The sequence below is a fragment of the Callithrix jacchus genome, chromosome 16 (genome assembly GCF_049354715.1).
Source record: "Callithrix jacchus isolate 240 chromosome 16, calJac240_pri, whole genome shotgun sequence".
Taxonomy (NCBI): Eukaryota; Metazoa; Chordata; class Mammalia; order Primates; family Cebidae; genus Callithrix; species Callithrix jacchus.
The window spans coordinates 87,070,673-87,085,755 of record NC_133517.1 but is presented as its reverse complement, the minus strand read 5'-3'; the positions used below and the strand labels follow the sequence as shown (position 1 = coordinate 87,085,755).

The following is a 15,083-nucleotide window of genomic DNA, read 5'->3' as shown; positions in this document are numbered from 1 at the left end:
TACATGAGGTCAACAAACGTATGAAAAAATGCTCATCATCACTGGTCATTAGAGAAATGCAAATCAAAACTACATTGAGATGCCATCTCATGCCAGTTAGAATGGCGATCATTAAAAAATCTGGAGACAACAGATGCTGGAGAGGATGTGGAGAAATAGGAACACTTTTACACTGCTGGTGGGACTGTAAATTAGTTCAACCATTGTGGAAGACAGTGTGGCGATTCCTCAAGGACCTAGAAATAGAAATTCCATTTGACGCAGCAATCCCATTACTGGGTATATATCCAAAGGAGTAGAAATCATTCTACTATAAGGACACATGCACACGAATGTTCATTGCAGCACTGTTTACAATAGCAAAGACCTGGAACCAACCCAAATGCCCATCGATGATAGAATGGACAGGGAAAATGTGGCACATATACACCATGGAATATTATGCAGCCGTCAAAAACAATGAGTTCCTGTCCTTTGTAGGGATATGGATGAACCTGGAGAACATTCTCAGCAAACTGACACAAGAACAGAAAATGAAATACCGCATGTTCTCACTCATAGGCGGGTGTTGAACAATGAGGACACATGGACACAGGGAGGGGAACACTACACACTGGGGTCTGTTGGGGGGAATAGGGGAGAGACAGTGGGGGGTGGGGAGTTAGGAAGAGATAGCATGGGGAGAAATGCCAGATATAGGTGAAGTGGGGGAAGGCAGCGAATCACACTGCCACGTGTGTACCTATGCAACTATCTTGCATGTTCTTCACATGTACCCCAAAACCTAAAATGCAATAAAAATAAATAAATTAATTAATTAAAAAGAAAAGATGACTGACCAATGAAGTAGGGATTAAATTAGGAAGGCATGAAGGGCTGGAAGTCAAGTGAAGAAGTGTTTCAAGGAAGAATCTATAATTAATCTTGCAAAATGCTGTTGACGGATCTGACCATACAAGTTCTAAGAAATGATTGGATTTGGCAGTGATGAGGTCACTGCTGACCTTAAGGAAAAGTCTTATAGGAGTTGTAGGGGTGGTAGACCTATGTGAATTTTTAAGAAAGAATGGGAAAATAAACAGTGAATATGGAAAGGGAGAGAATGAGTATGGAAACTGCTGTCAAGGACTTTCATCATAAAGAAGAGTAAAGAATTGGATGTTTTCTAGAGGATGAAATAGATTCAAGGACTTTTGATGGCCTGTTGTTTTCCTTTAAGATGGGAAAAATCATATTTGTGTGCTGATAGGAAGTAGGAAGGGGCAAAATTGATGATATAGTAAGAAGAGGGGAAAAGCTCTCTGTAGCAATGTCCTAGAATTGGAGAGAAAATGTAGTTGAATGATCCAATCCTTGTAAAGTGAGGAAAGGCAGAGTTAATAAGCACAGATGGAGGTAGGTGGATAAATGTGGGTGATGACTCTTTTTTAAAAAATCTCTTCTGATTCTATTTTCTGAGTTAAAGCGGAATCAAAGGGAAGTGTTAGAGGTTTTTACTTGTCTCAAGACAGTGAATGGACTCAGGAATTGCCGTATAAGATTGCCTGGCAGCTTTAAGAACCCACTTGGGGTTGTAGGCATGAATGTAAAGTGAGAGGAGTCTGCAGGCATTGTGTTTTTTTCTGTAAAGCATGATCTGCTCTACAAGGGTAGGCACAAGAAGGCACTGGATTGGATTTAATTAGGGTCTAGGTATTGCCAATTTAATACCAGGAATGAAAAGAGTAGCACTGGAGTTAAGGGGGCAAGGAAGTGATTAATATAATATAATATAATATAATATAATATAATATAATATAATATAATATATATAATATAATATTAGCAAAGTGCAAACATAAGGATGTTGAGTATCCAGGTTGTCCTATCATCCCTAAAACATATGATGTAAACAATTGCCTGTTTATGAGTAAAGCTCTATTTCTTGTATTAATATGGCTTGAAGAGAGTTCTGGGGTGGTGATACTTTGTAAAGAAAAATCATGAAGGAAAGCATTAGAACAAATCATTTACCTGCTATCCAGTATCTTTTTTGGATCTGAACTGAAGGATTTGTAAGACAGGTATTAACGGCTAATACGTGAAAAGAAGAGACTTTTCTTGTTAACACAATGTATCAATGAAAATACTTCTCAAAGTAGTAAGCTTATCCAATGGCAATGCTTTGCTTAGATAAATTGGGTCAGCATATGTATTTTCTGCAACAGCTATTCAAAATACTTTAATAAGCATAAGAAATCCACATTAAAACACAGAACTGAGATTCCTACCTCAGTTATTAGTGCATCTAATCCATTTAGTTGATACTATTTTGCATTGAAATGATAAATGCAACAATTTCTTATATGTTATATAAATAATATATACATAAAATATGAATATGTCACTCTTAATAGAGATACCTCAATAATTTCTTAAAATAGCTTCTTTAGGTACTCAAGCATTGCCTATGTGCATTTAGATGTTTGAAAGTAGTGTTTTCTAACAGGCAAAGATTTCATGATGAAGACACAAAAGGCTGTTGCAACAAAAGTGAAAATTGACAAATGGGACCTAATTAAACTATAGAACTTCTTCAGAGCAAAGGAACCTATTAACAGAGTGAACAGACAACCTACCAGAATGGGGGAAAATTATTTGCAAACTATACATTTACAGAGGTCTAATATTCCAGCATCTATAAGGAACTTAAGTTTACAAGAAAAAAACAAATAATCCCCATTAAAACATGGACAAAGCATATGAACACTTTTCAAAAGAAGACATACATGTGGCCAAAAATCATATGAAAATAGCCTCAGCATCACTGATCATTAGAGAAATGCAAATCAAAACCGCAATGAGATACCATCTCACACGAGGCAGAATGGCTATTATTAAAATGTAAAAATATAAAACAGATGCTGGCAAAGTTGTGGAGAAACTGGAATGCTGATACACTGTTGCTGGGAGTGTAAATTAGTTCAACCACTGTGAGAGACAGTGTGGCAATTCCACAAAGACCTAAAAACAGAAATACCATTGGATCCAGCACTTCCATTAATGGGTATACACCCAAGGAATATAAATTGTTTTATTATAAAGACACATGCACACATGTGTTTACTGCAGCACTATTCACAATAGCAAAGACATGGACTAAACCTAAATGCCCATCAATTGTAGACTGGATAAAGATAATATATGTAGGCACCATGAAGTACAATGCAGCCATATGAAAAAATGAGATCATGTCATTTGCAGAAACGTGGATGGGCCTGGAGGCTATTATCCTTAGCAAACCAATACAGGAATAGAAAACGAAATACCACATGTTCTCACTTATAAGTGGGAGCTAAATGCTGAGAACACATGACAGGAGCAAAACACACTGGGGCCTATCAGAGAGTGCTGGGTGGGAGGAAGGACAGAATCAAGAAAAATAACTAATGAGTACTAGGTTTAATCCCTAGGTGATGAAAATAATCTGTACAAAAACACTCTCATGACACAAGTTTACCTATATAGCAAACCTGCACATGTACCCCTGAACTTAAAAGTTAAATTAACAAAGAAAGTTGTGCTCTCTAAATACCTTCGAGAAAGACAATAATTCAATTCTTTTATATTTTAAAAAATTAAATATTGTTTTATAACAATAATTCTTAGATGTTTAAAAAGTGTTCAATGTTTTAAAATAATGGGATATAAAATTAGCAGAGTTCCTGCCTTGACTTTTTTACTTAAATGAATTAGATTTGCTTATATATACATTTATTGAATAAATAAACTGATATTTTATTTAACAGCAAAATTAAGTAAGCAATAATATTTTAAAATTCCGTTTGAAATACCTACATCTTGACAACGTTTATATAGCTAACAGCACATTTGTATAGAAGATGTTTAGGATCCTCCATGATAAAAACATATATACATATGTATACAGAAATTTTAAATGTTTTATTTTCCGACTATTGTTTACTCTAAAGATATTTTTTTTTCTATCTAATAATGACTATAAGGTGTCACCACAGCCTTTTCTTAAAAGCACCATTCCACCTCTGAGAATAAGCTGTTATTTTACTTAAGGCATATTGAACTTCTCCATGCACAAGAAGTTGACCTGCCTGCCTAAAAAATAAGTTTTTATGCAGAACTTGTGTGGGAAGAATGAAATCTGCACTTTGACTTTTAGGAGCGTCATTTTCAGGGTCAGGTAGATTGGTGTTCAGCCCTGGCTCTGCTATTTATAGCCTGTGTGAATTTAGGCAAGTTGATACCTTTTAATGTTTCAGGTTCTCTATCTTTCCCTCACATACCCTTGAATAGAATATTAAGTACAAGAGAACAGAACCTAGTCTTGTTTAAAGACTCCCTAGTCCCCAGCACACCAAAAGGTCCTTAATAAATATCTGTGGAGTTAATAAGCATATAAAATATGTATTTAGAAGAGTATAAGAATAGTAATTATATAATAGGGATGGTTTTGAGGATAAAATAACACAATATATGATGAATACAGAGCACAGTCCTAGATCAGAGTAACTATTCTTATTAGGGATAGTTCTAGAAAAGCTGGAGTAAGTTTACCTTCTGTGTCTAACCTCAACTTCCCCTTCAGATTGCAGAAGGGATTTATACTACGACTAGTGGCCCTGTGCACACTCTAGCACCCATGTATGTATGTAAGAAGGAAAATATTTATCTTATTAATATTCATATCTCCTAAATATTTCATAATGTTTAGGAGAAGTGGAAACAAGTTAAATGAATTAAAGTACTTTAGCACACAATCTAAAACTCATGCCATCAGTGAAAATGTTTTCAGAGCTTAAGCATGCATACCAGAAAACAGGAGGTAGTACATGCGATATATCATGGATTTTAAGGTGCTTATTTTAATTTTTTACATATCTGAAATCTGGATGCATCTTACAGTTAATAGCATTTTACAATTGACTTATATCTTTCTTTCCTGTTAGTCCATAGCATAATAGGATGTCTTAGAGTTGATGAAATATGTTATATATGAAAGCAGTCCTTCTCAATGTTTATTTCTTACCACCATTCACCCCTGGCAAAGAGCTTTCTAGGCTTTCCCCCCCTAATTTCTCACCTCCATGAAATGTTAATACTGCAGATATACTCTGTATGCATATCTGTGTTTTGTATATGAAATGAGTAAGGTTCTTTTCCCCCATGAGCCAATTTTCTTCCCTGTGGGGGGCTCTATTATATTGGAGACATAGGTATTAAGGTGATGATTCCTTGTTGTTCTTAGGTTTTAGAATTTCATTTACTAAGATCATGGGAATCATGAGCTAATTCTTAGCTTTAGCAGTTTTGGCTTTAATTATATAACAGAATGTCTTGGAATCGTATTATTATCATAAATGTCAAAATGCTGTCAAAATGCCTGCAAAGTTTGAACATTTGCTATTTACCCCAACAACCGGAAAGCTGTCCATAATATTTTTTTAATAAATAAAAGGTCTTCAAGTTTGTCCATTGATGTCATTCAACATATATTTCTCATTTTATGAAATAAGATTATTTAATAATTTCAATGTGTAAATTTAGGATGTTTACTACCTCACTTTTACATATTCATTACTTTAAAACCATAACGTGAACAGTACATCCATAAAAGACCATCTGATTTTCATGAAGTACTAAGAAATATGCTGTTTTATGCTCCACATATTATACTAATTTGGGAGAATGAAGATGTGCAATTGTTCAAGTCTTTGTGTACACTCATGTACTGCAATCTAAGGAGTTTTGGGATTCCCACCTCTTATAGTAATAATGGGATATAGAGATCAGTTCATTTGTGACTGGCGGTTTGCATGAAAAAGAAAATAGGGATACAATCTCTGCCCATCAGAAAAGAGTTTTCTCTTGCAAAGTAATTGTTATATTCAATAGCTTAAAATGATAGAGAAAGGAGTGATTTATGTACTTGGATAATAGCTTTAAATAGCAAAATTGTTCAGTATGTTCTTAAATATTCACTTATCTTTCTCTGGGCCATGCAGTTCAACTTTCATTTAAAAAAAATTAGTGGTGCAAAAAACTTCTAAAATTAGTGATAAATAAAATCTAACTATTTTGTATATATTGCAATAATATTATTTTATATTTGACAATTCAAACATGTTTATATTGGCCCAGTTGTATTTGGTTGTGTTAATTGGCTATTTTGGACACTCAGATATGTCAGTACATTGTGCAGTTGTTATAGGTGATATGAATATTCTAGTAGACGAAGAAATGTATCAGCAAAAATTAATTAAGATGAGCAGTGCTCCGAAGAGACACATCATCAGAATACAGAAATCTACATCATTGCTTTATCAATTTAGTTAATTGTACATAGCTTTTGTAAATAAGTTGAAAATTAATTCAAAACCAGAAATCATCTCCCCCGCTGCTCCTGGTACTTGCTCTTTCTCTGCCTTTCAGTCGAAGCATCTCCATGATACTCCGGGCATAGACATCTCTCAAGTTAACGCTGATATATGAGTCAGTAGCTATATTCTTGGTAAGCTTCTTTAGGGCTTCACGCTGTCTAACAGCTGCTTCCTTGAGTTTCAAGGTAAAGTAGCAAGCAGAGAAGCGATCATTAATAATAGCAATAGGCAAGGCCAAGACAAGAATTCCCGATAAGATACACATGAAGGCCACGATTTTGCCTGTGGTGGTATCTGGTCTAATGTCCCCATATCCCACAGTGGTCATAGAGGTGGTGGCCCACCACCATGCACAAGGGACACTTGTGAAGGTTGTGTCAGGAATGCTTTGCTCAGCAAAGTATTCTACAGTTGAAAAGATAGAGATTCCCACGGAAAGAAATAGGAGCAGTAGGCCGACTTCTTCATAGCACTGGGTAATTGTCATCCCAAGGGAGCGTAACCCTGCAACAGAACAAATGCTGTCAGTCACTGGCATCTCTTTTCGTTCTCTTCCTTCACTCCCTTCTCTCCCTCTTTTCTCTCCACATACTGCACTGAACACTTAATAAGTCCCCAGCCCTGGGCAATGTTCTGGGGATAGGAAGCTGGTTAAATCATAATTCTTGTGCTCAGGAAGCTCATGGTCTAGTTGATGGAGCCAGGTTGAGATGGCTAGAGAGAAATATAATTAGATTCATTAATTTGCCTATAGGATTATTGAACTTTTACTATTAAAAAGAAGGTGAGAGGTAAGACTGAGGGCAGGCAGGAGGGTTATGATAGGAGTTTTGTAAAGACTTTAGTTGGTACAGACTTTAGTCTGTGCAATAAGGGGCCGTTGCAGCATTGCATGTGGAGGGCTCATTTGGTGACATCTGTGTTTCAATGCATCATTTTAGCACTTGTTGCTAATGCCAATTTTATGTTGTCTTATATTTTATGTGTCCATTTTTCTCACCTTCCTGGTAAAGTTTAACACAATTAGGAACCTGATTATTGGAAAACCAGAAAAAGTAAAGGATGGACACCATAGCAACAAAATGAAGCAGCAGAAGCAGGTTAGGCACTGGTGATAAAATTGACATGAGAACGTCACATGTATATTCCCGGGACATTCTTAGTGGTATGTCAGGAGGAGGTCTGAACTCCTAAGACACCCACTGAAACCCTAGTCCTTAATACCAAAACTACAGGAAATGATCTCTCTTGAGTACATAAAATTTCTGCTTTCCTATAATAACATAGACCTGAATACAGAATATTCCTCCATTGCAAAAAGGTATGGGAAATAGAACCACTAGAGAATTTACTCATTATGAAGCATTGGCTGTTTTTCCATTCCTAGATCTGAGGATTTATTAAAACCCAAAGAGACAGACCCACAATAGTCCAATTCCATCTCTGAAGACACTAGGCCCTATGGGGGAGTAAGAAGAGCCCATTATGGAACCAGGCTTTGAATGAACAGTAAGATTTTCTCCCTAATACTAGGGAGATGGTTATTAAAGTTTGTTCACATTTTGAAATGATATCAGCATGTCAAAATGATATCGCCTCAGAAGTCCAAAACAATACCTCTTAGAATCATTTTTTGTTTTTATTTGCTCACTAGAGACTATTTCAAATGCATTAGCATACTAATCATACTTTCATTATTTTGAATTTTGCTTTTCAAATTTTGAGATATTCTTGAATTATTAACCAGCTATTTTTAAAGATCACTGAATATTTTGAAGTTTAACTTCCAAAGAATATCTTTCAGAATACGTTTATAATACCTTTACCTTTATAAAAAAAACTGGCCTTGACATGTCTACATGAAATTACATTTCTTAAATAAATTCACAATATATGAGGAGATGCATAGCATTTGTCTGGGAATACTGTTTTAATTTAAAGGCAAAATGTTCAAAACAATTTTGTAGCCTGGGGGCGCTGGCTTATGCCTGTAATTCCAGCACTTTGGGAGGCCAAGGCTGGCAGATCACAAGGTCAAGAGATTGAGACCATCCTGGCCAACAAGTCAAAATCCCATCTCTACTAAAAATACAAAAAATTAGCTGGGTGTGGTGGTGTGCACCTGTAGTCCCAGCTACTTGGGAGGCTGAGGCAGGAGAATGGTTTGAACCCAGGAGGCAGAGGTTACAGTGAGCCAAGATCCTGCCACTGGTCTCCAGCCTGGGCAATAGTATGAGACTCCATCTCAAAAAAATAAATAAAAATAAAAATAAACCCAAAATTTTATAAGGAAAGTAGAGCTGGCCAAATTTGTAGCATGGTATCTCTGTTAACTTAAAAGAAAGGATATGAGAGGGCCTTGGTAATTGCTATGCCATTATACAGACGAGGAAGCTGAGGCATGAAGGGGTAGCTTATCTGGTAGAAAGCTACAGAGCCAGAATCTAAATCTAGTTGTCTAGCCAAAAACCCGTTATTCCATAACACTTCTTAATTTTTATTCATAATTAATACATGGGGAAATATGCCATCTATGTTTACATTTTAATAAGTGTAGTGTTGAGGCAAAATTGTCAAATATTGTAATGCACATATTTTTAATAATTAAGAGTTTACTAAAACTTTATACTTGTTTTAGAATGGAGAAAATCTTTGAAGAGATGACACTGTGGAAATTATTTTCCTTTTCCTTTCTTTTGGAAAAAAATGTATTTACTGGGAGTTTTTAAATTGAGTCTTGTGAAGAATTTATAAATACTGGAAGAAAGCATCCCATTATCTGTGTCAGAAAACAAAGAGTGTGGTACTTGCAAGAGTTGTTGGAAACCCCATTGTCAAATTCCTGGCATGTGAGACTAGCTAGGAAAATACACTACCAATATTATATTATGACAAGTTCTAATTACCAGAGAAATATTGACAAAAAAACATATCAGAGGTTAATTTCACCCTATATTTATAGGAAGAAACAGCTATAATCAACCTTTTTGAGGTGGTTGGTCGGGGCACATACCAATGGAAATAATCTAGGAATAGAAATCCCTAGCCAATTTGTTTGTACTAATATATATTTTTATCAACATATATAAAATTAATATGGCACTCCAGTGTTTCTCAAAGTGTGATCCAAGAACTACCCACATCAAAGTCGTTGGTGAACTTACTATTTAAAAAATGTATGCTACTAGACCCAACCTAAAGCTTTCTGGGGGTTGTAGCTAGAATCTATATTTCAACAAACTTGCCTGGGGATTCTTATTTTCATTAAGGTATGTCATAAGGAAACTCATAGGCACTCCAGAACATCCAACAGCTGCAGGGCCAGCTCCTGATAACTACCATTGTTGGGGATGCAAACATCATCTTTAATCAGTTCCTGTGATTTTTGCTGATATTAATTATAATTTTCCTGTACATTATGTGTTTGTATGTGTGTTGTATGGAGACTTTTCTAGGAAAATATTAATTAGATTTTCAAAGGCTCTATGGCACACACACACACACACACACACACACACACACACTAGGGGATCTCTGTATTCCCCTCTCTCATGCATCCCAGGTTAGAGACAATAATTTAATTAGTTTATTTGCTTTCTTCCAAAGCAAAATATTTCCATTGCTTCTTCAAAAATTTTGGGAAGGGCACCTGCACCTAGTCATCTCTCTTTCTGTATGGCCAGAGAAGGCTCTGGAAGGCTGACTTTCCCTTCTGCCAAGGAGCATATGTAGCAAGAACCTCTTGGACACAGAATAGAAACTGGCTTATGTCCCTATATGTCATATATAATTTATATGTATCTTTTTATGTCATTTATGCATGTTTTGTCTAGAACCTTGAAGAGGCAGTGTTCCTTTAATTTTTGGACATCTTCTGGGCAATGGTTTCAGATAAACTGAGGTTAGCAAATGGTCAAATTGTGTCTCAACATTTCTCTTATGAAAAGGACATATGTGAGAGCTCGATTCTCTATACCTGTGAGAACAACTTCAAGGTTTTGTTTCCCAATATCTCCTTAGATGTCATGATCAGGTAAAGTATGGGAGTTGGTAATTTTGAATATTAGTTCAGCGTTACTTTCCTTGTACTGTGGTCAAATAATAAATGCATTCATGCAATGGCAAATGAAAAGGCATCAATGAAATCTGAATACCTGTGGAATGTCTGCCCAGCTTTAGCATGCGCAGAGCCCTGAGCAGCCTCAAAACCTGGACAATGCGCCCCACGTTCTCCAGCTCCTGTGTCGTCTGGCTCCCACTCAGGCTCTCTACCAGAAGAGTGATGTAGAAGGGCAAGATGGCAAGGAGGTCTATGATGTTTGGCACCTTTCTCAGGAAGTGACACCTGTCCCGCACACACAGGAAGCGGAGGACAAACTCCCCAGTGAACCAGCTAATGCACACATACTCCAGGATTTCCAGCAGCTGCAGGTCCAGCCAGCTTAACTCAGCTGACATCAGGGCCATGTTAATGATGGACACCACCACGAAGATAATGGAGATGACCCCAAAGATACGGGCAGCTGTGGAAGATCCAGGTTTCTCCAGGATATTCCAGAGCTTCTGGCGAACGGTGGGACAAGGTCCTTGGGAGAAGTCCTGTTCACTCTCATGTTGACTTTCCTGGTCTTCTGTGTCCTTCTTGAAGTCTAAAGTCTCACTCAGCTCTTTTCTTCTGAAGTATCTTTTAGAGAAGACAATTTGGTGATTAGTTGAACTTTATTAAAATACAGAAGTAGAAGATAAGTAAACATGGCAGGGAGGTCAGCCTTTCTCATTCAGTAAAATGCAGAAAAATGTCTATTTATGTTTTATTTAGGTTGTCTCTTGCCCACAGAATTTCTTAATTAGGTTTATGATGGTTTTCTTTCTTTCTTTTTTTTTTTTGAGACAGAATCTTGTTCTGTTGTCTAGGCTGGAGTGCAGTGGAGCAAACTCAGTTCACTGCAACCTGTACTTCCTGGGTTCAAGTGACTCTCCTACTCCAGCCTCCTGAGTAGCTGGGATTACAGCTGTGCACCACCACTCCCAGTTGATTTTTGTACTTTTACTAGAGACAGGGTTTTGTCATGTTGCCCAGAATGGTCTTGAACTCTTGGCCTCAAGTGATCCACCTGCCTCGGCCTCCCAAACTGCTGGGATTACAGGCGTGAACCACCACACCTGGCTGAGATGATAATTTTTAAAAATGACACTTTCTTAGTAGAAGTTTATACATAGCAAAACTACTTTGGATTAACACATTTTATTGCCCAGTTTCTGGTAACAAGAACAGATGTTTGCCAGGTGGAATTTTTGGGGGGCTGTAAAGAAAGGATATTCACGAAGAAATGGTTGTAATAGCAAAGTAAGAGCAAAGTCACCCTCCAAGTTTCACAATCCTTCAATCAAGGATTGTGATTTTATCTTGTATATTTAAAACAATTCTGCATTCAAGGTTTTCCAAGTCAGTGATCTAGGTTTGATAAATGATAATGCGGCATGCCAAATCTTTCATTCCTACGCATGCACCTTTTGGAGCATGGCTTTTCTGATTCATTTATTCAGTCACCAAATATTTATTGTGGGCCTAAAGTCCCTTGCCTTATACGTTAAATTAGCATACTCAAAAAAGGGTCAAAGAGATTCAGAAAGTTCTATTCAAAAGTTGGCTTTGATGCTTTTCTGCCCCCACCCCCACTCCACCTGACAGCCCAGAGGTGGCCACACCTATTACTAGGCCTGGCTCCAGGGAAGCTGGTATAAAGCCTCAAATCTACCTGTGCCTCCCTCTCTTTCTCTGCCGCGCCCGCCTCCCCGCCCAGCCGCCGCGCGCCTCCGGGTTACCTGTCCCTGCAGCAAGAATCGATGCTGAGCTCATCGATGCCCCAGTACTGGATCTCCTGCAGGAAGGAGAGCGCGCACAACTGCTCCATGACATGCAGGCGGCCCGTGCGGTAGTAGTGCAGGACGTAGCGGAATGCCTGCGAGCTGCGGTCGAAGAAGTACTCATTGTCCACTGGGTTGGCATCGTCGCAAAGCTCCAGAGGGCTGGGCACCGCGGCCAGGGCTCCGGGGCGGCGGTAGGAAGCCACCACCACGGCCAGCTTGCCAAGGCGCGTGTGCGGGAAGCAAGACAGCGCCTGCTGCGAGAGCACGAAGCGGCTGCCGCCCACGTTGACCGTGAAGCAGTCCCCGAGCGCCAAGGGCTCCCCTTCACCCTCGCTGCAGAAGACACTAGAGTCCAGGGAGGTCAGGGAGCCGCTGTCCAGCGGCGAATCCAGCAGCGCTCTGCCGCTGGAAGGCATCTCTCTCCCAGTCGCCGCGGCCTGAGGGAGCCACAAAGTTGGGGACGCGCCGAAATCGTTGGTCCCGCGAGGGCGGTGGCACGGCCCCCAGTGGCGGCCGGGATTCCCCGGGCTCCGGAAGGGGTTGCCTCGCCCTGGCGCACCCCTACTCTCTCCACCCGCTGTGCGCCTTCCTCCTCCTGCCGCTAGGGAGCTGCCAGGGCGCGGAAGCAGCGCACAAGTGGCAGAGAGAGGAGACAGACGGGGAGCAAGACCAAGGGTCGCGCTCAGAGCAAGGTTCAGGTGAGGTCCGAGCCCGACACAGCCCCTGTGCACACTGCCGGTCGCCGTGGCCCTTCCCAAACGTTGTCACCCCGCCTCCCAACTTCGCAATTGCGATTCTCAGACTGGGAGGTGTACAGATTGAATGACTCGCTACTTGGTGGGTGGAGGGGTTGGGGAAGGGAGGAAGGAGGGAGATGTGGGGTGGAGGAGGAGGAGGAAGAGGAGAGAAGATGACTCTTAGCTGAAAGCAAGCAAGCCAGGGGGATGGCGAGACTCGCTGCTGCCCGCGGGAGACCAAAACAAAAAGTTCAGAAAGCAGAGGAAGTGGTAACCTGGTCCCTTCCAACTTGAGAATTTATATTCCTCCCTCTTCTTTCACTGCTGCTTCATAGGCCTTCCCCGGGGTGTTTGCTGGGGGTGTAGCACGTGGGGGAGGGTGCTCTGGGTGAAGGGGCCGCACCATTTTCTCCCAATTAACTCTCATTCTAGTCTGATGATCACAGACGCTCCATTTTCTTCTCCCGTCTCCCTTAAGTTTTGACCTCCTGGTTGAGAAACAAGGATAATTAATGATGACTTTTTATTGAAGCCCCAGTGAGTCACTAAGAACTAGGAGTGTCACGGTCAGCCCCCACCCTGTCGAGTGTCCACCCATTGTTGAGGCACTTTGTTGAGGCACCCTTCCTTTTAGCCATTTCTGTTCCTGCAAGTTTTCCGGAGAGCAGGTGTTCTGAGCACCACGGAGCTCTCATTTTAGAAGGAAAGGCAAAAAGACAAGGAATAGAACAAGCGTGGGCTGGGGCAGGAATTTAAATAGTAACGACGGCCTCCCTCGTTAAAGGGAGAAGCTGAGGCCAGCGGCCAGGTGAGACTGGAAATGTACCCACGGGGCCCCTGGGAGCCGCGCTGCTCCAGCCAACCTGTTGGACTCGGGTCGAGGAGGTGGGGGCGGGAGGGAAGAGCAAGTGACTCACCTGCAGCTCCCGGTACATCTGGTCTGCGCGCAGCGGCGCCGGCGCAGCAAGTGACGTACCCGTCCTTTGATCCTTTTGGTCTACACGTGAGGTCTGAATCAACTGGTCCAGGAGGGAAACTGTGCTCCAGCTGAGCTCTATCCAGCACTTGCTGCCTCTCCTTGCCTCCACCTGCCTCCGGGCTCCTGGCCCCTGGGCTCAGGCTAGGCGTATCCGCCCCCGCCCCGTGCTAGCTCAGAGAGCCGCCCGCCCGGTGCTTCCAGCACCAGCAGAGGGGAGTGGTAGGATCGAAGGGAGGGAGGTGAGACAGCGAGGGTGGGGGCGGGGGGAGTGAGGTGCTCGGCGACACTGAATAGAATATTCATCCTGAACACACTCGCGGAATTGCTGCATTTGATTCCCGTTTCCCCGGATCTGTGTCTTTGCAAATGCTCCAGAACAAAATTTCCAACTGTGTGCTAAACTTGAGGTTAGGGCAGTTATATTAACAGCTTTGTTTGGCATGGTTCAAGGTTTTCTCATTTTCAGCAGGCATCTCAGAATCATGCATTTTTCAAGTCTTTGCCAGAGACAGTGAACCACACTCATCTTTGATTTCTAGTAAGTATATATAGAATACATATTGGAAAGCATATATTATGGATACACTTACATATATAAGTATATATTAGAAAGCATATATATACATACACCTATATTAGGAAGTATATGTAAAGACATAAGCAGGCAGGATAAGCCTTTTCATAGATTGAACAGAAGTGTGGCTGTTTAGTTCTAGCTTTGCCAACTGGCTGTGGAACGTCTATCATTTACTTCAAGGGTCTCAGTGCCTTTCTCAGTGAAATTTCAAGTTTTAATAAAAACGCCCAACATTTAATGGGTGCTTACTTTATGCCAGGAAATTTGAAAACTCTTTACTAATGCAGTACCTTATTTAATCATAATGGCAACACTATGAGGTAGCATATACCCATTTTACAGAAAGGGAAACTGAGGCATAGAGAAATTAATTGATTTATAAAGGGGCACACAGTTCAAATCAAACCCAGGATTACATGTCAGAGGCTGCTTTTTTAAACAAGATGCTAGAAACATATAATTTTTGTTAATAAACCAGTGTGATTTTATTTTCTTTGTTTGCAAGTTTCTAATGAAGGACAGGA

The 15,083-nt window shown here is 40.2% G+C and overlaps 1 protein-coding gene across 1 annotated transcript; it reads right to left on the bottom strand.

Annotated features, from left to right (window-relative positions):
• Positions 1 to 3,736: 3,736 nt before the first annotated feature.
• KCNV1 (potassium voltage-gated channel modifier subfamily V member 1) lies at positions 3,737 to 14,135 on the bottom strand. Its single transcript, XM_002759285.6, has 4 exons — positions 13,921 to 14,135; positions 12,222 to 13,491; positions 10,550 to 11,079; positions 3,737 to 6,899 (listed from the first exon to the last, which is right to left on the bottom strand). The coding sequence occupies exons 2-4, from the start codon at positions 12,680 to 12,682 to the stop codon at positions 6,388 to 6,390; spliced, it is 1,503 nt and encodes a 500-aa protein (XP_002759331.3). The 5' UTR covers positions 12,683 to 13,491; positions 13,921 to 14,135; the 3' UTR covers positions 3,737 to 6,387.
• Positions 14,136 to 15,083: the final 948 nt, after the last annotated feature.

Bases quoted from the DNA above. Each gene is read 5' to 3' on its own strand.
- KCNV1 (XM_002759285.6), bottom strand. From the start codon at position 12,682: ATGCCTTCCAGCGGCAGAGCGCTGCTGGATTCGCCGCTGGACAGCGGC. The intron at 11,080-12,221 runs GTAACCCGGAGG...CTTCTCTAAAAG, and splicing joins GATTCTTGCTGCAGGGACAG to ATACTTCAGAAGAAAAGAGC. The intron at 6,900-10,549 runs GTATTCAGATTT...GTTCTGTTGCAG, and splicing joins GCTGGGCAGACATTCCACAG to GGTTACGCTCCCTTGGGATG.